This window comes from Meriones unguiculatus, chromosome 3, assembly GCF_030254825.1.
Source record: "Meriones unguiculatus strain TT.TT164.6M chromosome 3, Bangor_MerUng_6.1, whole genome shotgun sequence".
NCBI lineage: Eukaryota > Metazoa > Chordata > Mammalia > Rodentia > Muridae > Meriones > Meriones unguiculatus.
In genome coordinates, this window is record NC_083351.1 from 30,152,358 (window position 1) to 30,174,065 (window position 21,708).

At 43.5% G+C, this 21,708-nt stretch overlaps 1 protein-coding gene across 2 annotated transcripts; it reads left to right on the forward strand.

Annotated features, from left to right (window-relative positions):
- Positions 1-4,362: 4,362 nt before the first annotated feature.
- Ybx1 (Y-box binding protein 1) lies at positions 4,363-20,593 on the forward strand. Of its 2 annotated transcripts, XM_021635041.2 has the most exons (8): positions 4,363-4,673; positions 5,081-5,144; positions 12,488-12,521; positions 15,067-15,156; positions 15,501-15,803; positions 16,270-16,352; positions 19,347-19,612; positions 20,211-20,593. In XM_021635041.2, the coding sequence occupies exons 1-7, from the start codon at positions 4,514-4,516 to the stop codon at positions 19,579-19,581; spliced, it is 969 nt and encodes a 322-aa protein (XP_021490716.1). In that variant the 5' UTR covers positions 4,363-4,513; the 3' UTR covers positions 19,582-19,612; positions 20,211-20,593. The 2 variants fall into 2 exon arrangements, with proteins under 2 accessions (XP_021490716.1, XP_021490718.1); XM_021635043.2 differs by lacking the exon at positions 15,067-15,156.
- Positions 20,594-21,708: the final 1,115 nt, after the last annotated feature.

Below are 21,708 nucleotides of genomic sequence, written 5' to 3' on the forward strand. Positions count from 1 at the left end.
AGCATCAGAAAGTCAGGACTGACATCTGAGCCATGGTGGCCTGGACACACACAGACACATAAACCCATGCATGTCATATACATAAAAACACTAAAAATTTTAAGGCTCCAGGTACTTGGGAAGCAGATGCAAGTGGATCTCTGTGAGTTTGAGCCCAGCCTAGTCTACAGAGTTTCAGGCCAGCGAGACCCTGTCTCAAAAACATTTTGTTGTTTTTCAAAACAGTTTGTCTGTATAGCCTTGGCTGACCTGGGTTCACTTTGTGGACCAGGCTGGCTTTGAACTCAGAAATATGCCTGTCTCTACCACTTAGAGTGCTGGGATTACAGGTGTGTGCCAGCACCCCCGGCTGAAAAATAAAGGCCTGGAAGAGTTATCATGTGTTGTAAATGTTGATTTATTGATTGGAATTAGGGAGGAGGCCAGGGTGGGTCAGGGTGTGTTCCTAAACCAGAGCCTATGAGGAACCATGGACAAGGTGAAAGCTGTTTTGCAAAGGAGATTCCTGGGATGTGTCCTTTTGCATTGCTTAGAAGCAGGAATTATGTGAGATGGTTCTTGGACAAACTGGTGTAAACCGCCAAGGTGGTGGTGGTGGTGGTGGGGTGATGATTAGCATAAAGGAGTGGGGAATCTCTATTTTGGGACAGGAAATTAATTTCAGCTGTCAATCCTAGTGCAGATCTTTTGTTTTCTGAGATGGTTTCTCTGTGTAGCTGGCTGTTCTAGAACTCTGTCACTCTGTAGACCAGGCTGGCCTTGAACTCAGTGATCTGCCTGCCTCTGCCTTCTGAGTGCTGGGTGCATCAGTGCATTTTTAACACTTCCAGTTACATCAAAGTTACATGTAACATCCAGTTACATGACTGGCAGATGGGTGAGTGCCCAGATGAGAAAGTAAGGACAGCCCTAAGCAACAAAGACAGATGTGACAAATTGGCATCTCTCCAAAGCAAGTACATTTCTTTCCACATTTCTCATAAGGTTTATGGTGTCCATATGCATGTTTTTGCATGTGTGTGGGTACTCATTCATGTGTGTGCACACATGTGGAGACCCAAGGTTCACATCCAGAATCATTTTCCTTTACTATCCCATCTTATTCATGGAGGCAGAGCCTCTCAATCACCCAAAGCTGGATGATGCGGTTAGTGTTGGTAGCTAGCTTGATCTGAGGATCCAATATCTGCCTTCACAGACTGAAATCCAGGAGAGGGCTGCCATGCCTACTCGTCGTTTGTTCTAGGTATCCAACTCCAGCCATTTTTGTTTTGTTTTTTTTTGAGACAGGGTTCCTCTGTGTAACAGCCCTGGCTGTCCTGGAACTTGCTCTGTAGACCAGGCTGGCCTCAGACTCACAGGGATCCACCTGCCTCTGCCTCCCGAGTGCTGGATTAAAGGCGTGTACCACCACTGCCCAGTCTAAAATTTATTTTTATGGACATTTGGTTTTTGGCATACACATCTGTCTGAGAGGGTCGAATCCACTGAAATTTGAGTTACAGACTAGACAGTTGTGAGCTGCCATGTAGGTGCTCCGAATTGAATCAGGGTCCTCTGGAAGAGCAGCCAATGCTCTTAACCACTGAGCCATCTCTCCAGGCCCCAAACTCCAGTCTTAATACTTGCACTGCAAGCAATCAAACCATGGAGCCATCTGCCCAGCCCCTGCTCATTTATTCTTAAGGGTTCTGTCCATGCTGGACTGGACACACTATAGTAGCCCAGGATAGCCTCTAAATCACTTGAGATCCTCCTGCCTCAGCCTCCTGGGAGTCCAGGTGCTCACTGCATCCTGTTGACATCTCAGCTCTACACGGCATGCTGAGGGTGGATGAACAGTAGCCCTGGTCCCCAGCTCTCTGCACATTGCTGCCCCACATGGATTACTGCCCAGATTGCCCTGCTGCACTTTTTTGATTCATTTTCCACACTGTGTCATTAAAGGTGATTAATTTCAACCTTGGCACCACAGAAACAAGCAAACATTAAAACATTACATTGCTTGACATGGTAGCACACATCTTTAATACCAGCATTTGAGAGACAGAGGCAGGAAGATCTCTGTGAGTTCCAGGCATAGTGAGGCCCTGTCTCAAATCAAAAAAACAAAAACAAACCCCAAACATTCTGTTAGGCACTAGGTAGATATGTGCTCAAGGGAAGGTCAGGCATGAGGGCACATGCCTGTATAGCTACCACCGAGGAGAGACAGGACCATGCGTATCAGGCAGCCTGAGCTTCTGAGTGAGACCCTGCCTCAAAAGGGGATAGAAGCCAGAGAGAATGTAGCAAAAGGAATTCACAGAATGGTGGGAAGGATTTATCATCTGTGGTAACAGCTAAAAAACAAACAGAACGGTCCTGGTTAGGTTGGACAAGGGATGCACCCACAGGAGTCACACCACATTAGGGACCTGGGATATAAAGGTAGTCACTAAAAAGTTCAAGCGTTTCCGAGAGAACATTGGCCTTTAGGGGGAATGTTAAGGAGTAAGACCACGAGTGTGGCAGCACAGGTGTTTAATCAGGCAGCTGGGTCTCTCAGAGTTTGAGGTCAACCTGGGTTACACAGGAAGATGTCTCAAAAACAAACAAAAAAACATAATAAAAGGATAAAATCCGTAATGTTTTAAGTAGTAAAACAGTTTAAGGAAGATGACTTTGTGACAAGTAAATGGTTCAGCTCTGTGAGTAAATTATTTCAGAGCCAGTGAGACTGCAAGGTGCAATCAATCAAAGTGCTTGATGCCATCACCAAAAAGGATGGCCTAAGTTCCATGCATGGGACCTATGTGGTGAAAGGAGAGAATGGACAAATTGTCCTCTGACCTCCAGACTAGTGTGCATGGTGGCACAAAAGTGGACCCCCACACAAAATAAAAAAAATTTCAGACACAAGTACCCTCTGCCTTCAGATCTACAGTTGATCCAGTGTAACCCAACAGCCCACAGAGATTTACATAGTATTTGGCACTTGTAAAAAAATTTTGCTGGTCCTGCTTTAAGCTACAGCAATCACAAGTAATGGTAGAGATGCCAGAGTATTTTCACAACTGAGGGCGGCCTTTACCGAGGGGAGTGGCAGTCCTAGATGGTTAAGGATTACTGCACTAGCTTTCTTTTTGTAATCTCTATTACATTTATTTACTTCGGGGTGGGAGAAGTATGCCAAGGTACTCATGGGGAGGTCAAACTACAACCTGCAGGAAGAGGCTTTCTCTTTCCACCATGTGGAACGCAGAGAAACAATTCGGGTCTTCTTCAGATTTGGTCTCAAGGGCCTTTACACACTGAGCCATCTCAGGTTTTCCCTACTTCCATGCCTCCTTTTTTGCAGCGCTTTTCTTTCTTTCTTAAGATGCTACTCCCTATTTAGAACCCCAAAGCTACCCTTCTCACTGGTGACCTCGGGATGAATCTCACATTAAATACCAGTTGACCCTGCTCACCTGTAAAGGCTCTGTTTCCTTCTGTTCCTACTCAATTCCTTTCTTTGCGTTTTCCTTGAGGCCCTATCTTCTCTAGGCCTTTGCACAAACCTACCTCTGCCTGAAATGTCACCACTCAACTCTTCCTGCTTCCACCCCGCAAAGGCCGTGCTCACCCGGGTATGAAGTGTTGGGCGTTTAAATTTCTGCCTCTGTCAGAAAGCAGAAACTGACTGGCAAACTATTTCAACCCTCAGTCAATAGTGTAGACGCCTAATAAAGAATGAATGAAGGTAGGCGGGGAGGGCTGCCTGTACAGGGCATGAAAATAGGGATAGCAATCCCTGCCTACGACGCTGCTTATGGAGAAAAAAAAAAAAAAGGCTAACCTAGCCAATAAATGTGAGACGAAATTAGATCTGATTTGTGGCCGATATGAAACACATTCCTCGTTCGCCCGGGCAAACTATCACCCCCCGCCCTGAACGCGCTAAGTCGTGGCAGCACGGGCGCCTGCGTGGTCCCTCCAAGGTGACTGGACCGCCAAAAGAGCGAGCCACTAAGCAGGCCGAGGCGATCACCCAGCCGAGGAAGGGAACCCCTTCTCAAAGGCCGCGTAGGCCCGGCCGCCGTGGCCCACGTGCGCGACGAGCGTACACTCGTGCGGGAACGTTCCCTCTGCGCGTCCTCCCGGTACTCTATGGTGCTCACGGCCGAGGAGCTCATTCTAGTTCCGGTCTCTATGGCGGCGGAGGCAGGAGCGGCTGTGGGTCGGCCAAATTAGTCGCCAAAGGAGCCAATGAGAGCGCAGGAGCCGCGGAGCCCGAGCCAATAGGCGCTAGGAACCAGGTCAGGTGGTGCGATTGACGACGACACCAGCCAATGAGAGAGGACGAGGGCGGGTCTACCGCGGGGCTTATCCCGCCCGTCCCGCCATTCTCGCTAGTTCGATCGGTAGCGGGAGCGGAGAGCGGACCCCAGAGAGCCCTGAGAGCCCCACCGCCGCCGCCGGCCTAGTCACCATCACACCCCGGGAGGAGCCGCAGCCGTCGCCGCCGGCCCCAGTCACCATCACCGCAACCATGAGCAGCGAGGCCGAGACCCAGCAGCCGCCCGCCGCCCCCGCCGCCGCCCTCAGCGCCGCCGACACCAAGCCCGGCTCCACGGGCAGCGGCGCGGGGAGTGGCGGCCCGGGCGGCCTCACATCGGCGGCGCCCGCCGGCGGGGACAAGAAGGTCATCGGTGAGCGCCCGAGGGGGGACCGGGGGTGGGGCCGCGGGCCGGACCGTTAGGCGACGCGGCCCGAGCCACCGACGGCGCGGCCGCCCCTCCCCCCCGCGGCCCGCGGCGCGCGCGCGCCGGGCTCCCGCCGCCGCTCCGGCCGCGGCCGCCCCTCCCCCGCGCCCACCCGCCCGGGGCCCTCGTGCGGCGCGGGCTCCCCGCCCCGCCGCCTACGCAGCCGGAGCGGCGCGGGCCGCCTTCCCGGGCCTCACGTGCTCGGCGCCCGGGCGCACACCCACCTCGGACCCGCGCTGAGCCGGCGCACCCACGTGTGCGGCGAGGGCGGCGGCCGGGGCCCGCGGGCCGGATCCTGGACCGGCTTCCAGGGCCCCCCCGGTGATGGGACGTTGTTGTGCTTTGTTTTCCAGCAACGAAGGTTTTGGGAACAGTAAAATGGTTCAATGTAAGGAACGGATACGGTTTCATCAACAGGTGAGCTGCCGGGGTAGAAAGGCCGGGCCCTCCTCCTGCATGGGCAATCGCCAGGGCCAGCATGGGCCTGACAGGGAGGGGCTCGGGACCTTGGTGTTCTTCCTTGGGTGACGGGAGCCGTGGGTCCGTGGGGCTTGCTTTGTTTTGCCGTTAAATACCGATCTCGAGCTAGCCTCAAAGTATGGCACAAAGCAGGTCAAGGCAAGCGCGGCCCGTGAGCCGTGCCTTAACAGTTACCTTGCCTCAAACTGAGGCAACTCCGGGCTGAGCACGTTTTTTAACCTTGACATCCTTTTCCGCTTGGTTGAAATTGCTATGTAAGAATGTGACCCGCTAATTAACATGCAGGTGATTTTTCACCTTATTAACCTTTTGGGGAGCGTGATTTGACATGTCAGGTGCATGAGATGGTATCGGTTCTGTAAGGTTATGTTGTCTTTGTTTAGGCCACTCAAATATGCGATCCATTTAGTTCCTCGAGCACATTCTCTGTGGACCTCCTTTAGCCGGAGAGGGAGGGCTCTTATTTGTCCAGACGGCAAGTATTAGGTTTGAAAGGAAATGGTTCTTCCTCAATTTTTATTTCTCCTACTTCCTTGTTAGGGAATCATGCTGATCAAATCAATTTTTGTTAGGCTTAGCTGTAGCTTATTGGAGTGGCCTTAAGCCCTTGGGAACTTAACCTTTATTGTATTTGGCTTATAGTTGTAAACTACATCTTCATAGATCCAGAAAATGGTTTGTAGCCCGCGGTGGTAAGTGCAGGCAGTGCACTGTGGGCTCCCTTGTGAGCCCGGCATCTTTTTCAAGATGGCTGCCAAGGCTAGTACAGTTGCATGGGTGTAGAGCACCGCGAGTGCCAACAGCAATCCTGGCCGTACAGCTGTGAGACTTGGCGCCATTTCAGCATTTTCTCTCTTACATGCTTGCTTAGAAGGCGTTAAATAAGTAGATGGTGAAAAGAACGCTTAAGAGTGACACAGAGCGCTTTTGAGGTGGACACTACCAAATGGGCAGCTAGGCTTTTAAAAATAACGGAGTGATGAAGAAAAACGTTCATTGATGAACTATACAGTGTTGTGGAAACACTTAAGCAGAAGTGATTACAATCACTTAATGGTCTGTTCTCTACAGTTGCAGTTAGAGGGAAACATTTTGTTTTCCCAGTCTAGGATTTCTACTGTCACAGGCTGTTTGCTTTCCTGACCAGTGCTACATTTTCCATGTTTTTTCAATCGGTTACTAGTGAGCTGCTTGTGTGTGGTTGTTTTCCTGGTGGCTTTTAAACTGATCATTATTCATGCTTTGGTTGAGGTTTCCATCCTAAAAGTCCCAGATGATGCTGGGAATAGTCTGTACTCTACCTTCCAAAGGACAGTTCTAAGCCTTGGCTCATTGTAGCTAGCTAGCTATCCCTCCTTGGTAGCCTTTCCAGTTGGGTAAATTGGTTTTGTATGTATGCATTTAATAAATTTTAGTATTTGCCTAAGCTTACCACATTTTAAAAGCAGTTTTAATACAAAATGAGTATTCCTCAGTCAGTAGTTGTGCATTGTGTAGATTAGTCATTGACCATGGCCTTAGTATCCACTTAGTTGATCATCCTTCTGGGCAAGTTAGCTGTAATTGGCTTTTTTTGAAGATTCTTTGTTAGACTATCTTAACCTCAGTTACTGGTTTTAACTAGTTAAATGTGTTTTGTTTCTAAGCAGGCCATTATATTGATGCTGTTTTTAATGAGATAAGTCTGTAAAGTCTGTTTCCAGTGAACTAGAGGTTTGTCCTAATTAGGAAAAGTGTAGAATACCAAATGCTGGAAACACTTGACTCTAGAGGTGCTCAGGTATTCGGAATGCACTGTGAATTCTGGATTATGCATTCTAGGTTCTTCAGCTATTTTATCTCTTCTGCCTTTAATAAGGGGGTTGTTATAGCCTGAATTACTATAACCTGGTCAGAATTATTTGTCCTAAGGCTCCCTTCTTCCCCCCCCTTCCCCCAGTGCTGTTGGTTTTATTGTAAATTTTTCAAATAAAGGGCCTGGGCATGTAACTCCATTGGTATAGAGTGTTTGTCTAGTGTGCCTGAAGTCCTGGGTTTGGCCCAAATCACTGCATAGAAAAGCATTTTGATACATGCATGTAATCCCAGGAGTCATGCTCTGCTACTTAGGACAGTTTAAGGACAGTCTGGATTACATACCAAGACCCTGGCCTTAAAATAAAATGCCTGTGTTGGTGTTACACGCCTTTAAACACCAGCACTCAGGCAGAAGAGTAGAGTTTCTATCTCTTTGAATACTGTGTCCCTCCTTCTCCCAAAACAGCATGTGACTTAGTTTATTTGCATCCTTTTCCCAAATTACTATTTCAGTTTATTAGATGTAGAGAGTGGTCCATGCTCCTAAAACATTGTTAGGTAAGCAGTGAATCCAGAACATTTTTTTCAGTGGAATGTGTCTTTTTTATAGTGGCAAGAGTTAAGGGGCTTGGGTTGTGTAGCTCAATGGTAGAATTTATTTTCTCTCTTGTTTTTTTCTTTCAACCATACTCTGTTAAGAGAAACGTTTACATGTTTGTGTGCGGGCATGCCTGTGCTACCAGCACTTGGATGCAGGTCAGAAGACAGACTGCATCTGAATTTTTACATAGGCTCTGGGGATTCAAATTTTGTCAGCTTTGCAAGCACTGTCTCCAGCTGAGCCCTCTCCCTGGCCCACTCTTCATGCAAGACTCACTCCCATTTCTGCCTGACTTGTGTACATAGACCTTTTTAGCTATGTTCTAAAAAGCTTAGCTTTATGTCCTGACTCTAATTTGTCTGTTAGTCTTCCTCTAAGGATCCTTCATTTGGGGTTTACATGTATGTATGTGACTAGTGACTGCAATAACAATAATGGGACTCTTACTAAGTTTGTTATTAAGTGATTAAGATGATCTAATTTATTTACTCATAAAAGCCTTTGAGGATTTAGGTGCTGTTCCTTGGAAACAAAGGTTTGAGTGGTATGTCTCATTAAAAAACAAGTAGTAGAGGCAGGATTTGAACTTAGTATTCTGGAGTATTTGTTCAACTGCTGCGTTACACGAAAGCCTTGAAAATAGATCCTAGCCATTTTCAGTTTGGAGCTTGTCCACATACTTGCAGATAATTTCTTAGGGTAACTGGCTATTCTTAGCTATTTAAAGACTTCACAGGTGATCTACACTGGAGTTTTTGTTTGACGACAATAGTCCTCGGGTATGACAGGTGACCCTTTACTGTATTTCATAGGGTCTGGAGTTGCTGCAAATTCTAGTTTAGTGTGCCAAGTCGGTTTGCAAATTAAAGAACTTCCTTACTATCCTGTACTGAGATTGAGGTACAGTTGAGGAATTTAGGGTTTTGTTTGTTTGAGACAGGGCTTTTCTGTGTAGCTTTGGCTGTCCTGCACTCATTTTGTAGATCAGTCTGGCCTTGAACTCACAGATCCACCTGACTGCCTCCCGGAGTGCTGGGATTACAGGCTGCCCCACCCAGCTCTTGTTGTTTTTTGAGTTAAGAAAACATGTCTTTTGAGAGGAGTTGCTGAGATTATAGGTGTGTGCCACCTGACCTGGTGTACATCTTGGTTGGTTGGGGTGTTTGTTTGTTTGCTTGTTTGTTTGTTTGTTTTGAGACAGGGTTTCTCTGTGTAGCCCTGGACTGTCCTGGAACTTTGCCTGTCTGCCTCCGGGATCAAAGGTGTTTATCACCACACATGGCTTGGTAGTGAGAGGCTTGGTGGGAGGTGGGGGCTGCTTTTTACTTGTTGAGATTTGATCTGGCAGGGTGGGCAGGTGGTTGGTCTTCATACTCTGTGGTAATAATAGGACCGGAAGTGGCACATTAAATGATTCAAGAAAGCCCACTTGGGCACAGCCATGAAGAAGACCAACCCCTCTGAAGGTGCTTGAAATGTAAAAGGGAATTCTAGGGAAAGTAAAGGTTGGGGTCCAGCTCATCAAAAACAGCATGAAAATCACAGTTTTTGCCATGACTGCTTGAGCCTCATTGAGGGAAAAGTGAAACTGGTTGTTGGGTGGTAGCATTCCTAGAGAGAGCCCACTTTCAGGTTAGGTAGCTAGTGTGTCTCTTGGCCCTGTGGGAAGGAAAGACAAGAAGCATATTGATGGTAGTAATACATTTTCATATTCCAAAAATAAAGCTGAGGGTTTTTTGGGGGGAAGGGGTTGAGACAGGATTTCTCTGTAGCCCTGGCTGTCCTGGAGCTCTGTAGACCAGGCTAGCCTCACTCAGAGATCTGAGCACTGGGATTAAAGGTGTGCACCACCATGCCTAGCTTGCTGAGTCTATATTGTAATACTGCAATGCCCTGAAGTATTTTAATACAGTGTCCTTGATAAAAATGGACGATTTGTAGCTTGGAAAGGTTTTGAACAAAATTTCTTGAGCTTTTAAAGTCACCTTGGTTGTTTTTATCTCAGAAGTCTCTTAATGTTTGTTACCTATTAAAATTGGTTTGCACAAGAAGGCCTGAGGACTCCTTGACAGTATTTAAGACATGTAAGAGGTTGTCTGATTGCTGGGACTCTTGGCTGCACAGAAGACTTGAAGAATGAGCTACCTGTATTAACCACCCATCTTAAGATGATGCAAGTCAGCTGTTCACCTAGTCTCATCCTGTAGTGGAACTTTCCCTCCTTTTGCCGAGTAAACTCATTTATCCTTAAAATGCTCCAGAAAAAGCAGTGAGTATATTAGCCTGCTATTTTCCTTATACTGAGACTGTAGTTAGAGTTAGGTGGCCTTCAGCTTTGTCAAAATCCTTGGAAGCATTTATGGTCATGTCTGAGAAATATGCCTAGCTAGACAACAAATAAAGAGTTTTATTTATGGGATTTGTGATTTTAGGGCAAGTTTCAAGGCTTGGAAAAAGTACTTCATTAATATTTTGTTTGTCAATCCCCAGCAGTATGATGGATAATTTCTCTAAGGAAGCTCTATTTATTTATTTATTTCCTGTTAAGTTTGCTTTTAACTTTAGGAAGTTGGGTCTGAGTAGGTTGAATAGAAGCAGTAATTGTGGAGAGCTAGGGTTTGATTGATATCCAATACATGTTTTAGAGGTTTACTTAATAAAACTCTTAATATATTGCTTATTGCTGTGTAGTTTGTGGCGCAGATAGTAATCAAGCGGGGAAGCTGCATTTGTCCTTGACCTACACCAGGAAAGCATATAGGAATTCTTGTTACTGCTAGTCATCCTACAATTAGAAGAAACACATGTTATTTATATGCCTCAAAAGGTAAGATATGGGCTGAAAGGTGGTGGCTAAGTGGATGAGTGTGATGTTTACAGGTTAATCTTCAGTAATACAGGCTGCTGGATATACTGTGCACCACGTTTGCCTGGTGCTCACAGAGCCCATAAGGGCATTGACTCTCCTGGAACTGGAGTGGCAGGTGGTTTGTAAGTGTTGGGATTCAAGCCTGGTTCTCTCAACCACTGAGCCGTCTCTGCACCTCCTACAGTGTTTTCCCTCAGTCGTTAATAAGCTATAACTACGTTGATTTAGTGTGTTCAAGCTGATGCTTTTTCATCTTGGATGAAATTGGAATTGTCACTCTTCCTGCTATCTACAGACACTTTGATATTCTTCAGTAGGCTGTTCTAGTCACTGCTAGTAGCTGCTGTGTTTGTGGTTTAGGTTTCTATATTTCAGTATATCTCTATAAAATAATAGGAAATGACACTGTCATATTGCCAGCATCATGGCAAAATTATAGCTATTTTTAAAAGCTATCCTAACTAGATATATAACATTTTATTACTCTGGGTTTAAGTTGAGGCCAGTCTGTTTTATGTATTGAGACTATGTATGTCTAAATATACACAAACAATAGACAGCAAATTTAAATTGGTAAGAATAAGTTTAGGTTTCACATACTGAGTTTAATTAATATGAAAACATAGTAGGGTATTGGTTTGTTAGTGGCATGTGTCTGTTATATAAGTCCTGGGTGTTCTGGAACTAACAAATTGATGCCAGCCTGGTCTACAGAGCAAGTTGCAGGACAGCCAAGACTACACAGAGAAACCCTGTCTCAAAAAAAAGATTTGCAATTGTTCTGTTCCAACAAATCAGTGATTTTGTGGAAATGGAGCTATTACTTTCTCTACAAATTTGAACTCATTTTGAATGAATTCTTTTGTGCAGTCTTTACTTTTCAATAGTATGTCAGTGGTATCTTTGATCATTAAAAACTAATACCAATATTAGAAGTAATGCTGAGCCGTTTCTCTGGCTTACTAATAGTGAAGAGGGTGGAGTGGGACTAATGGAGAAGTCTGTTTGTCCAAGTGGTTTTTCAGGTCCCTAATGAATTCTTGCTTTCAGTTTCCAATTAGTCTGTTTCTTCCATTTTTGTCCCAGGAAAGCCTAAATGTCTTCACTAGGTGGTCCTTTAGTCTTAAGACTTGTTCAGTTCCTGTCTGAACTTTAACCTAGTATGCTGGGCTCCGCTTATTCAGATGTTCATACAGTCAACTGCTGCATTTTATACAATAATTTTATCACACCATACTCATCTAAGAAAGGACACTGTCTGGATTCCTGGTAAACTCCTGTAGCTAATCTCAGCCAGCACTGTGGAAGCTGGAATAGAACTCTGAAGATCAGGCTGGGCTTGAGACTGTCACAAAAATAAAGCTTTGCTGTATATTTATTTGTTGGCCATTTTTTTTACTTGTCTGTGAAGGGAGGTGAAAAGGGGATGTGTGTGCTATAAACAAACAATTGTTAGGTGAAATTGAAGTGTACATAGTTTACATTGTTTCATTCTCTGTTGTTTCTGGGGGCTTCTTTGTGTGTTTGTTGTTTGTTTGTTTTACCTTGGAGGATTTGGAGGTTAGAAATGGTGAGGAGGAAGTGAATGACTACTGTTAGTAATATTGGTTTATAGATAAAGGTGTGTGCCAGGTTATTGTTAATGTTTAATAGGTAAGGAGTGAGAGGTGTTGGTTTTCACGTCTGTACCTGTTGGCTTAATCTTACAGGTAGTGAGTGGGCTTATTACTATTTATTTCTAGTAGTTTACTCTTTAAAACAGTTCACGGAGCTTACGTTTTCACTGTCCCACTAATAGTGAGAGGGTAAAGCTGATCAATAAAAGTATGCAAATTAGTTTCTCTAAGGTTCCCAATGTTGTTGCCTCTGCCCACACTTAAAAAAGTTAAAATGGCAAATTATTTTAACTTATTTCTAGACAGCTAGGAAGTCAGGAAATTGGGGGTGTCCGCTGTCTTGGGTACTGAAACATGCATTCAGGCTTTCACTTGTTAATCTTGTTCTGTCTTGCAGGAATGACACCAAGGAAGACGTATTTGTACACCAGGTGAGTGCTTATGTAGATTCTCTGCACTTCTGGTGCCAGGCTTGTGGGTGTGTTCTCAGCTGTGGTTCTTTGCTAAAAGTTAAGTCCAAGGATGAGTTTATGTAGTCCTGATTCTGAGAGAGTAAAACCATGACTAAAGTGTAGAATGAAGCATTGCGTTGGTGAGTCCACTTAATTTTAAAAGGTTTTGATTAGGGTTTCATTAATAATTATAGCTTTAAAGTGTTGAGTCTGTTCAACTAATGGCACTCAGTTTTCATACCTAGTTTCAGACAAATAACCACCATGAGTCTAAGCTTGAATAATGTTTCTATAAATAAACAGAAACACTGGCAAGACATTTCCAGATGCTGTTAGGAGTCAGGTCTGCCTTTGGTAAGGACGAATCTTTATGGGACAGCCACAGAACAGTTACCTGAAGAAAATAGGAAACCAGAACCGGTAGGGCAGGCAGATCTTTTTATTTTTCCTAAAGCATTTTTAAAATAGTAGTGTGTTCTGTTTTCGCCTTTAGAGTTGGCTGGAAACTTAAATTCTCACCAATAGTTTAACATTAAGTGGAAAGCATTTCAGAAGAGTTGTTATTGGTCAGGAAATGACTTTAGTTTGCTGCCAGTGTTTTTGGAGGAGAAAACTTACATTTGGCTAACAGAAACTACATATTGGGGGCTGGAGAGATGGCTCAGCTGTTAAGAGCACTGTCTGCTCTTCTAGAGGTCCTGAGTTGAATTCCCAGCAACCACCTATAATGTGATCTATGCCCCCTTCTGGCATGCAAGTGTACATGCAGATAATAGTACTCACATACATCAAATAAATAAATAATCTTAAAAGAAGTTACATATTGACTAGAAGAATGACTGACATTGAAGAATTAAGAATTATTGGTAAAGTAAGATGCTACCAAGTTAGTGGTACACTGCCACCATCAGGCTTGTCTCCATAAAATGAAGTAGGTTAGGGAATAATGTCATTGCCTAATCAGCTTTTTACTAGGACTGTTTATCCACTATTGAAAGTTATTTTCAGAGTTTTCAACCACTTTAAAAGACCTAGAGTTCGTTTTCTGTGCTCGCCATTATTCAGATAGCTAAGAGCTCGGGTGGCAGCATCCTCCTTAGGAGAGGTTAACAGGTTGGCATTTTGTAGCTCCTTGAAGTAACCCTACACAGCATTGAGAGTCAGAAGGGAAAGTCCTGTAGGTTTCTAGTATGTCCAAAATCCTATGGAATGTAAGTATGTAAAACATTCAAATTCTAAATGTAAATTAGCTTCTCAGACACAGGATTTTTTTTTTTTATCATTAAAAGATTAATGTTCTTGTTTGGGTAAATTAACTGTTAACCTATTCCTGTTACATGTTGAAAATAATACGTAGACTTAACAGACAAGCAGCCAGGCTTGTTAGTCTTGCTGCCACTGGCAACCATAAAAGATTGGAAAGGGGCTAAAGATGAATACTAATATGTTTGGGGATTTTATGCATATTTCTGCTATCCCCTGTGACTGCAAGTAATTGAGAGTTGGCTACATATAAAAGGTATGAAACTATACAGCAGTTCAGATGACAGATGAGATCAATTATTTGACTCAACTCACCCAGTTGTATTTTACATCCACAAAGTGTCACCAATATGCTTTCCTATTTATTTTGCAAGTGGTTTAAACATGGAGTTGTTCTTGGGACTTGGCTGCTGAGGTCGTGGTGGTGTATCAAGTAGACTGCAGTTCTGGGCACCGGAGCTTAATTGGCCTCAGATTTGTTGGTTGTCCTGCCTCCTCTGGAATGGAAATGCATGAGTGATCCTGTAATGGATACTGCTGTGGTGTGGAATGAACGTGGGATTTGGAGTCCCAAGACCTGGATTTAGAAAAGTTCCCCTGCCACTTAATAGCTGTGTGACCTTGGGCACTTCATAATTTTTTAAGCCCTATATAATTAAGACTTTTAACTGTTTTCTGGGGAGGTGATAACCAACAGTCCCATATGGAGAGAAAAATAAAGAGTGATATAGATATATGTGAAATGCATTTCCATGGAAGTATTCATAGATAGGATGGAAGGGATTTTGGTTGACATTTGTAATTGAGTTTGATATGGTAAAGGGTTAAGAGTTGGTAATGGTCAAAGTTGAAGCATGTAAAACTAAACTCGCCTGTCATCTAAACTGGCTATGTGTTGGGCTAGCTTCTACTATTAAGTGCAGTCTTTGGGGGATAGATGGAGACTTCATTTTGTTCCCAGCTTTACATGTGATGCTTTTCTAAAAAGCATCTTACACATTGTTGTGTCTGTCTTGAGTATTATATTATTTTAGTTTTGCAAATAGTGGTAAAATGCTGGGGCCTTGTAAGATTGGAGTCTTTTGGTTGAGGTTGGGGGTAACCTTGGTCCCTGCTTTTCTAAATTATTGATAGTTTGGTCTTATGTAAAGCAAATGTTAAGTATATATCCAAGCTAAAAATGATATTGACGCTGGTACATTTTGAATGAAAAAGCACATTCTTTTCCCCTGTTAATCTATTTTTGGAATGATATTACTAGACTGCCATAAAGAAGAATAACCCCAGGAAGTACCTTCGCAGTGTAGGAGATGGAGAGACTGTGGAGTTTGATGTTGTTGAAGGAGAAAAGGTGAGGATGCTTTTGTGTAAAGGTTTGACTTCGGTATGGAAATCTTTTGGAGATGTCATCCGTGTGGATGGTGGCTCTAATTGGATGGATGATGTGTTCTGGTGACCATGAACACGAGTACATGGAGCCTAATGTGCTGGCTGCAGTTAGAGAGCAGTCTCTTCAGAACAGTGAGGAGCTGATGATGTAGTCATTCTTATGCACCCACTGCCCATGCAGACGACCCTCCATTTTGTTTTCTCTTGGGTTTTGTTTTGTTTTGTTTTTCCCCTCCCCAGCTTGTGTGAAATTTATTGAATATCTGGATTTCCTTCGTTATTGTCAATAAATAATGACTTTTGTAGGGTGCGGAGGCAGCAAATGTTACAGGCCCTGGAGGAGTTCCAGTTCAAGGCAGTAAATACGCAGCAGACCGTAACCATTATAGACGCTATCCACGTCGTAGGGGTCCTCCACGCAATTACCAGCAAAACTACCAGAATAGTGAGAGTGGGGAAAAGAACGAAGGATCGGAAAGCGCTCCTGAAGGCCAGGCCCAACAGCGCCGGCCCTATCGCAGGCGAAGGTTCCCACCTTACTACATGCGGAGACCCTATGGGCGTCGACCACAGTATTCCAACCCTCCTGTGCAAGGAGAAGTGATGGAGGTAAGTGCCAAAACGTAAAAAGGATTAACAGCATTTTTCTGTTGTAGAGAGTTGAGCCTGGGCCTTGAGCATGCTAGGTAAATGCTGAGTTAGCAGCAGCCCTCCCTATTCCTGTAACAGCTTTTGAGAAAGAATTCTCCCCTGGAAATTTTTTCCTAAATCGGGGTTTGTTACCCACAGAATGTACTTTTGATTGTGAAGAAACACCAGGCTTGTTAATTTATGTTGTGATCGTAATTATTAGATGTCTTGCATCAAGAGTTGGAATTTATCTGGTCCGTAGTAGTGTGTGTCTTTGATCCAGCACTCTGGAGGCAGGGGCGAGTGAACTCTTGAGGTTGACCTGGTCTACATATATCAAGTTCCAGTACAACTGGGGGCCATGTAGTGAGACAAAACAGCAAAAGTTTGAATTTGCCTGATTGGGATTTTGTTATTGAACCAATATTCTCTAATGTCTTTTCAGGGTGCTGACAACCAGGGTGCAGGAGAGCAAGGTAGACCAGTGAGACAGAACATGTATCGGGGTTACAGACCACGATTCCGCAGGTATGCCCCATCGTAACCTGTTTCTGTTAATGCCCTTCAGCCAGATGTTAGGCCTCTCCAGCATTGTGCTTCCTGAGTTAAAACTTTACATTCTCTTTCACTGATTTATGAAAGAAGTGACCTTGAAGTTAGTAATCTTTGCAAGTTTATTCTTCGTATGTTGGGTACTGCTTTAAAACAGCATGTTGTAGAATTGTGTACTTGAGGTCTACTTTATGTGGGATTTTGTTTTTATTTTTAAAGCAAGGGTGTGGAATTCCAAATTGTCTATCCTTGAGAAGATAATAGTAGTTCAAACAGCAGTCTCTAAAGCATGCTTACTTGGAGAAGAAAGGTGAGGGTCTGCTGCCTATCACAACATACAGGAGTCAGCCTGAGCGCACACAGAGCCTGTGTACCTACTTTACTTTAGTATAGAAAGCCCTGTGTAATAGGTATTTTAGGAAAAGGAACTATTAGAATGATTGAGGAAAAGCTTCATGAGCACTAATTCTGTTGGACTTTCAGTGTTGCTGATAGCATATTGCTGGCATAGCATAGTCTCATTTGTGGCTAGAGCTTTAGGTGTTAAACCCAGTGAGGTTATATATAGCTATATAACAATAGCACGTCCTACAAACGTGGAGACTGTGTTTCTCATCCCCACCACAGAATTTGGGATTGAATCCCATGACAAGCACCAGTTAGTTTTCTTCCCAACGTGTGTGTGGTGTGTTTGTGTGTGTGTTGACATGAAGCATCTTTCTGTCAGTTTTTTAACTGGATCTGGAACTCATTGAGTTAGACTGGCTGGCCAATAAGCTCTTGGTTTCTGGCCCTGATGCTGGTTACAGGCATTGTCAACCACCAAGCTTTTTGTGTGGTTGTGGTGATCTGAATACAGGTCCTCATATTTGGTTGGTGAGCACTTTACCACCTGAGCAGTATCTCAGATCCTCCCCCTGGGTTTTTGTTGTTGTTGTTGTTGTTTAATACGATTTAACTGAATTGCCTGTACTGCTAGCCTCAAACTACCTGCCTGGTCTCCTGAGTAGCTAAGATGAAAGGCATGCACCATGGTGCCCAGCATGGTCATGTCCGAGGTTATTTGCCATGTGGTGGTGTGATTTATTATTTTTGAGGCAGTGTTTCTCCTGCTGATTCTGCCTGGCCTAAACCTCAAATTGCTTGCCTCTTCCTGAGGCCTACAATTAAAAGGTATGCACCACCACACCTGCTATTCTATGTTTTTACTTGTTTGTGTTGAGGCAGAGTTTTTCTGTGTATGGAGCCCTGACTGTTGTGAAACACTCTGTAAGTCAGATTACTCTCAAATTCAAAGATAGAGTCAGATCCACCTGCCTCTGCCTCCTGAGTGATAGTAGTAAAGTCCTGTGTTTTTACTTAAGCTGAATAGAGAGCCGGGCAGTGGAGGGAGAGGCAGGCAGACCTCTTGAGTTTGAAGGTAGCCTGATATACAAAGGTGAGTTGCAGGAAAGCCATGGCTATACCAAGAAGCCCTTTCTTGGGGAGTGGTGGCAGGTTTATTGTGGAGGGGTACGGTGTGAATATATTTTTTAGATTTATGCTATTTGAATGTTTTGCATGTGCACCCAACACATGTATGGCCTCACCCTTGTGGTCAGAGGCCAGATCCCTGGAGCTGATGTTAAGAACAGGTAGTTGTGGGTGCTGGGAACAGACCACAAGAACTCTTAACCACTGGGTCATCTCAACAACCCCCTAGTGGGTGTTATTTTATTGTGTTTATTCTTCTTGTCCATTTTTTGGTGGCTCTTATAATGCCACACCCTTTATTTACAACATAAGTATAAAGCATGCTCTTAAAGCAGTCTCTATGTCACTCTACGGGTGTCAACAACAGAATATTCTTGTTTATTACACTGTAGAACTTCTCAAAATATCTTCCTGGTTTCACTGGTATTTTGAGCAAAATACTTTTTGGTAGTGTTTTTAGTTGTATGCTTGCCTTCCGTAAAGATAGAAATTGCACCTTTTAAAAGTTCTTTGATTTGTTACAGCTGATGTTTCTAATTTTTGAAATTAATTTTGGAAAGTTTTTTTATTTCTTCATGTATATGAAAATTTTGCCTATATGTATATATGTCTGGTGCCCATGGAAATCAGAAGAGCATGTAGGTTCTCATGAAATTGCAGTTACAGTTGGTTATGAGTCTATCGAATGCTGGGAATCAAACACTGGTTGTCTGTAAACAAGTATTCTTAACCATGGAGCTATCTCTCTAGCCCCTCGAACTCATTTTATGGTAACACATTTTTTTTAAAGTGTAGGATTTTTCAACCGTGCCACAACTGGGTCACTTCCAATAGATAGCTTGTCGGTTTAAGTGTTAAAGCAGTAAATGAAACATGCTGTTCCTCGTGCACCAGTGCATGCTATAAAACTCTTAATTGTGTGTTCATGAGCAAACTAACAGATTTTAAGAATGGGTCTGGAGACATGGATCCAAGGTTAAGGGCATTGGCTGCTCTTTCAGAGGGTCCTGAGTTCATTTCCCAGCAACCACATGGTGGCTAACAATGATATATAATGAGATCTAGTGCCCTCTTCTGTTGTGTAGGCACACGTGCAGGTAGAACACTATATACATAATAAATACATCTTTTTTAAAAAGACATGTGGAAAATATAAGATGGAAAGGAAACAAGTATCAGTAAGAAAATGTGGGGTCAAGGATTTTAGAAATGGTAGATTTAAAGTGCAGTTGAAGGATAGTTATTAGCAAGAAAATAAGTTGAGTCAAAAGTTTTGAGTCAGTGCACTAGCATGGTTGTTTCCAGGCGTTTGAGCAGTAGGCTCAGCTTTATTGGCCTTGGTATCCTCATACACTTTGAGAGTAACTTACATTTTTGCTAAGCTGTATGAAAGACCACTTTAAAAAAATATGTCAGTGCAACAAAATATTAGCATTTGTGGTTGGCTAACAGAGGAAAGCTGTTACTGTTCCTCAAATTATATAATACTCATTTCAGGGGCCCTCCTCGCCAAAGACAGCCTAGAGAGGATGGCAATGAAGAGGACAAGGAAAATCAAGGAGATGAGACCCAAGGTCAGCAGCCACCTCAACGTCGGTATCGCCGCAACTTCAATTACCGACGCAGACGCCCAGAGAACCCTAAACCACAAGATGGCAAAGAGACAAAAGCAGCCGATCCACCAGCTGAGAATTCGTCCGCTCCCGAGGCTGAGCAGGGCGGGGCTGAGTAAATGCCGGCTTACCATCTCTACCATCATCCGGGTAAGTGGGCATGCTTTGGCCTCTAGCACAAAAGAAACTAACAGTAATAAAGTAAGACAACCCATTTTATTATGGTGTTGTTCACTCTAATGCCAGTTAGACAGATGTCCCCCTTTAGATCCTAGTCTTGTAAGTTTTGACTGTGAGCTGCCTGCATTTCTGAATCAACTCTGAGATCTTTGCTTAGCAAAAAGCTAAGCAAAGCCTTTTTCCCTGTGCTCTGAAGACAGTGTTATGCATTTTCAAGGTTTTGAAAAGTAGCCTTGCCAGGTGTAGTAATGCCTACCTTTAATCCCAGCAGAAACAGATCTCTGATTTTGAAGCCAGCCTGGAAATCACAGGTCTGCTCCACTTAGCTTACATTTGGCTTTATTTGCTGCTGTGGGATTATTATCTTCTCCCCTCTGTCTGTACTGTACTAGGTGGCAAATGATCTTCCCCATGCATTCACAGTGCATTATGCCCACTCCTGCTGTAGATCATCCTTAGGCTAAAGTAAAATCAGGTAGCTAAAATGTGATTGACATGACCCTAGAGTGTGCTTCACTATTTGAAGATTTCAGAGGATGGTAATTAAATAAGAGTCTTTTCTTTGCAGTTTGGTCATCCAACAAGAAGAAATGAATATGAAATTCCAGCAATAAGAAATGAACAAAGATTGGAGCTGAAGACCTAAGTGCTTGCTTTTTGCCCGTTGACCAGATACACTAGAACTATCTGCATTATCTATGCAGCATGGGGTTTTTATTATTTTTACCTAAAGATGTCTCTTTTTGGTAATGACAAACGTGTTTTTTAAGAAAAAAAAAAAAGGCCTGGTTTTTCTCAATACACCTTTAATGGTTTTTAAATTGTTTCATATCTGGTCAAGTTGAGATTTTTAAGAACTTCATTTTTAATTTGTAATAAGTTTACAACTTGATTTTTTCAAAAAAAAGTCAACAAACTGCAAGCACCTGTTAATAAAGGTCTTAAATAATATTCTGTCTAGTTTTGTCATAATTCAGTAACTTTCTGTCACTTCCAGATTCCAAAGTGTTTTGCAAATAAATAGGTAACACTGGTAATAACCCATTAATGGGAACATTTCCTGAAGATCAAAGTGTCAAGGTGCTTAATCTGATGTCCATTTTTTATTGTACAGACGAGTTCATCTGTCAGGAATACTCTGTAAGAAATTGACTATAGAGGCTTGAGTCAGAAAGGTTTATTTATACAGTATTCTACCTGTGTGTGAGCCAGCAGGCCAGAAAGGGGCACAAGATCTCATCGATGGTTATGAGCTACCATGTGGTTGCTGGGAATTGAGCTCAGGACCTTTGGAAGAGAAGGCAGTGCCCTTAACCTTGGAGCCACCTCTCCAGCCCTGGTAGAGAAGTTTTATTAGAGTGCTATGCGAGTCTGGGTGAGGTTTTTCTCTAGAAAAGCTCCATGGAGTGCATTGGCATTGCCCTAAAGAACTGCTGGCTAAGGAAGGATGGCTGCTCTTTGTCAACCACGTCTTTTTTAATTTTTTAGGGCTATTCTTTGTAGTGGGACCTAATAAGAATTGGTGGAAGACTTCAGTCATTTTGTTGTAAATACACTGAGATATGTTAGTGTTGGCTAATAGCAGCCATGATGGTTTCTGAAAATACTGTTGCCAAGAGTGTAGCGACGAAAGAAGTTACTGTTAAGATGTTTATAGTTGTGAGTGTATCCATAATGTAGACCGTAAAACAATATTGAATGTGTGTAGGTGTTTGTATTAATTTTCTAGAGAAACAACAGTGAGATGAGTATACATACATGTATTAAAGAATTTACCAGGTCATTTTCATATTAAAGTAGTCACAACAGCTGGATCACCTGATAAATCTAGAGCCTGGTAGTTGCTCAGTCCTTGGAGCTAGGTGCCTCAGCAACCTCCTGCCAAGAACCTGGAAGGTTTCTGGAGAGCTTCCTTGAAAGACAGTAGAAATTTTGGAGTACTGCTTCTGGTAACCAGCATGGAATTGGCTCAGCAGCAAGAGGGCAAGTCAAGGGAGCAGTCTTCCTTCCACCACGCCCGTTTATCTGCTCTGCTACAGAAGGTGTTGCCTCCAGTTTGGGATGGG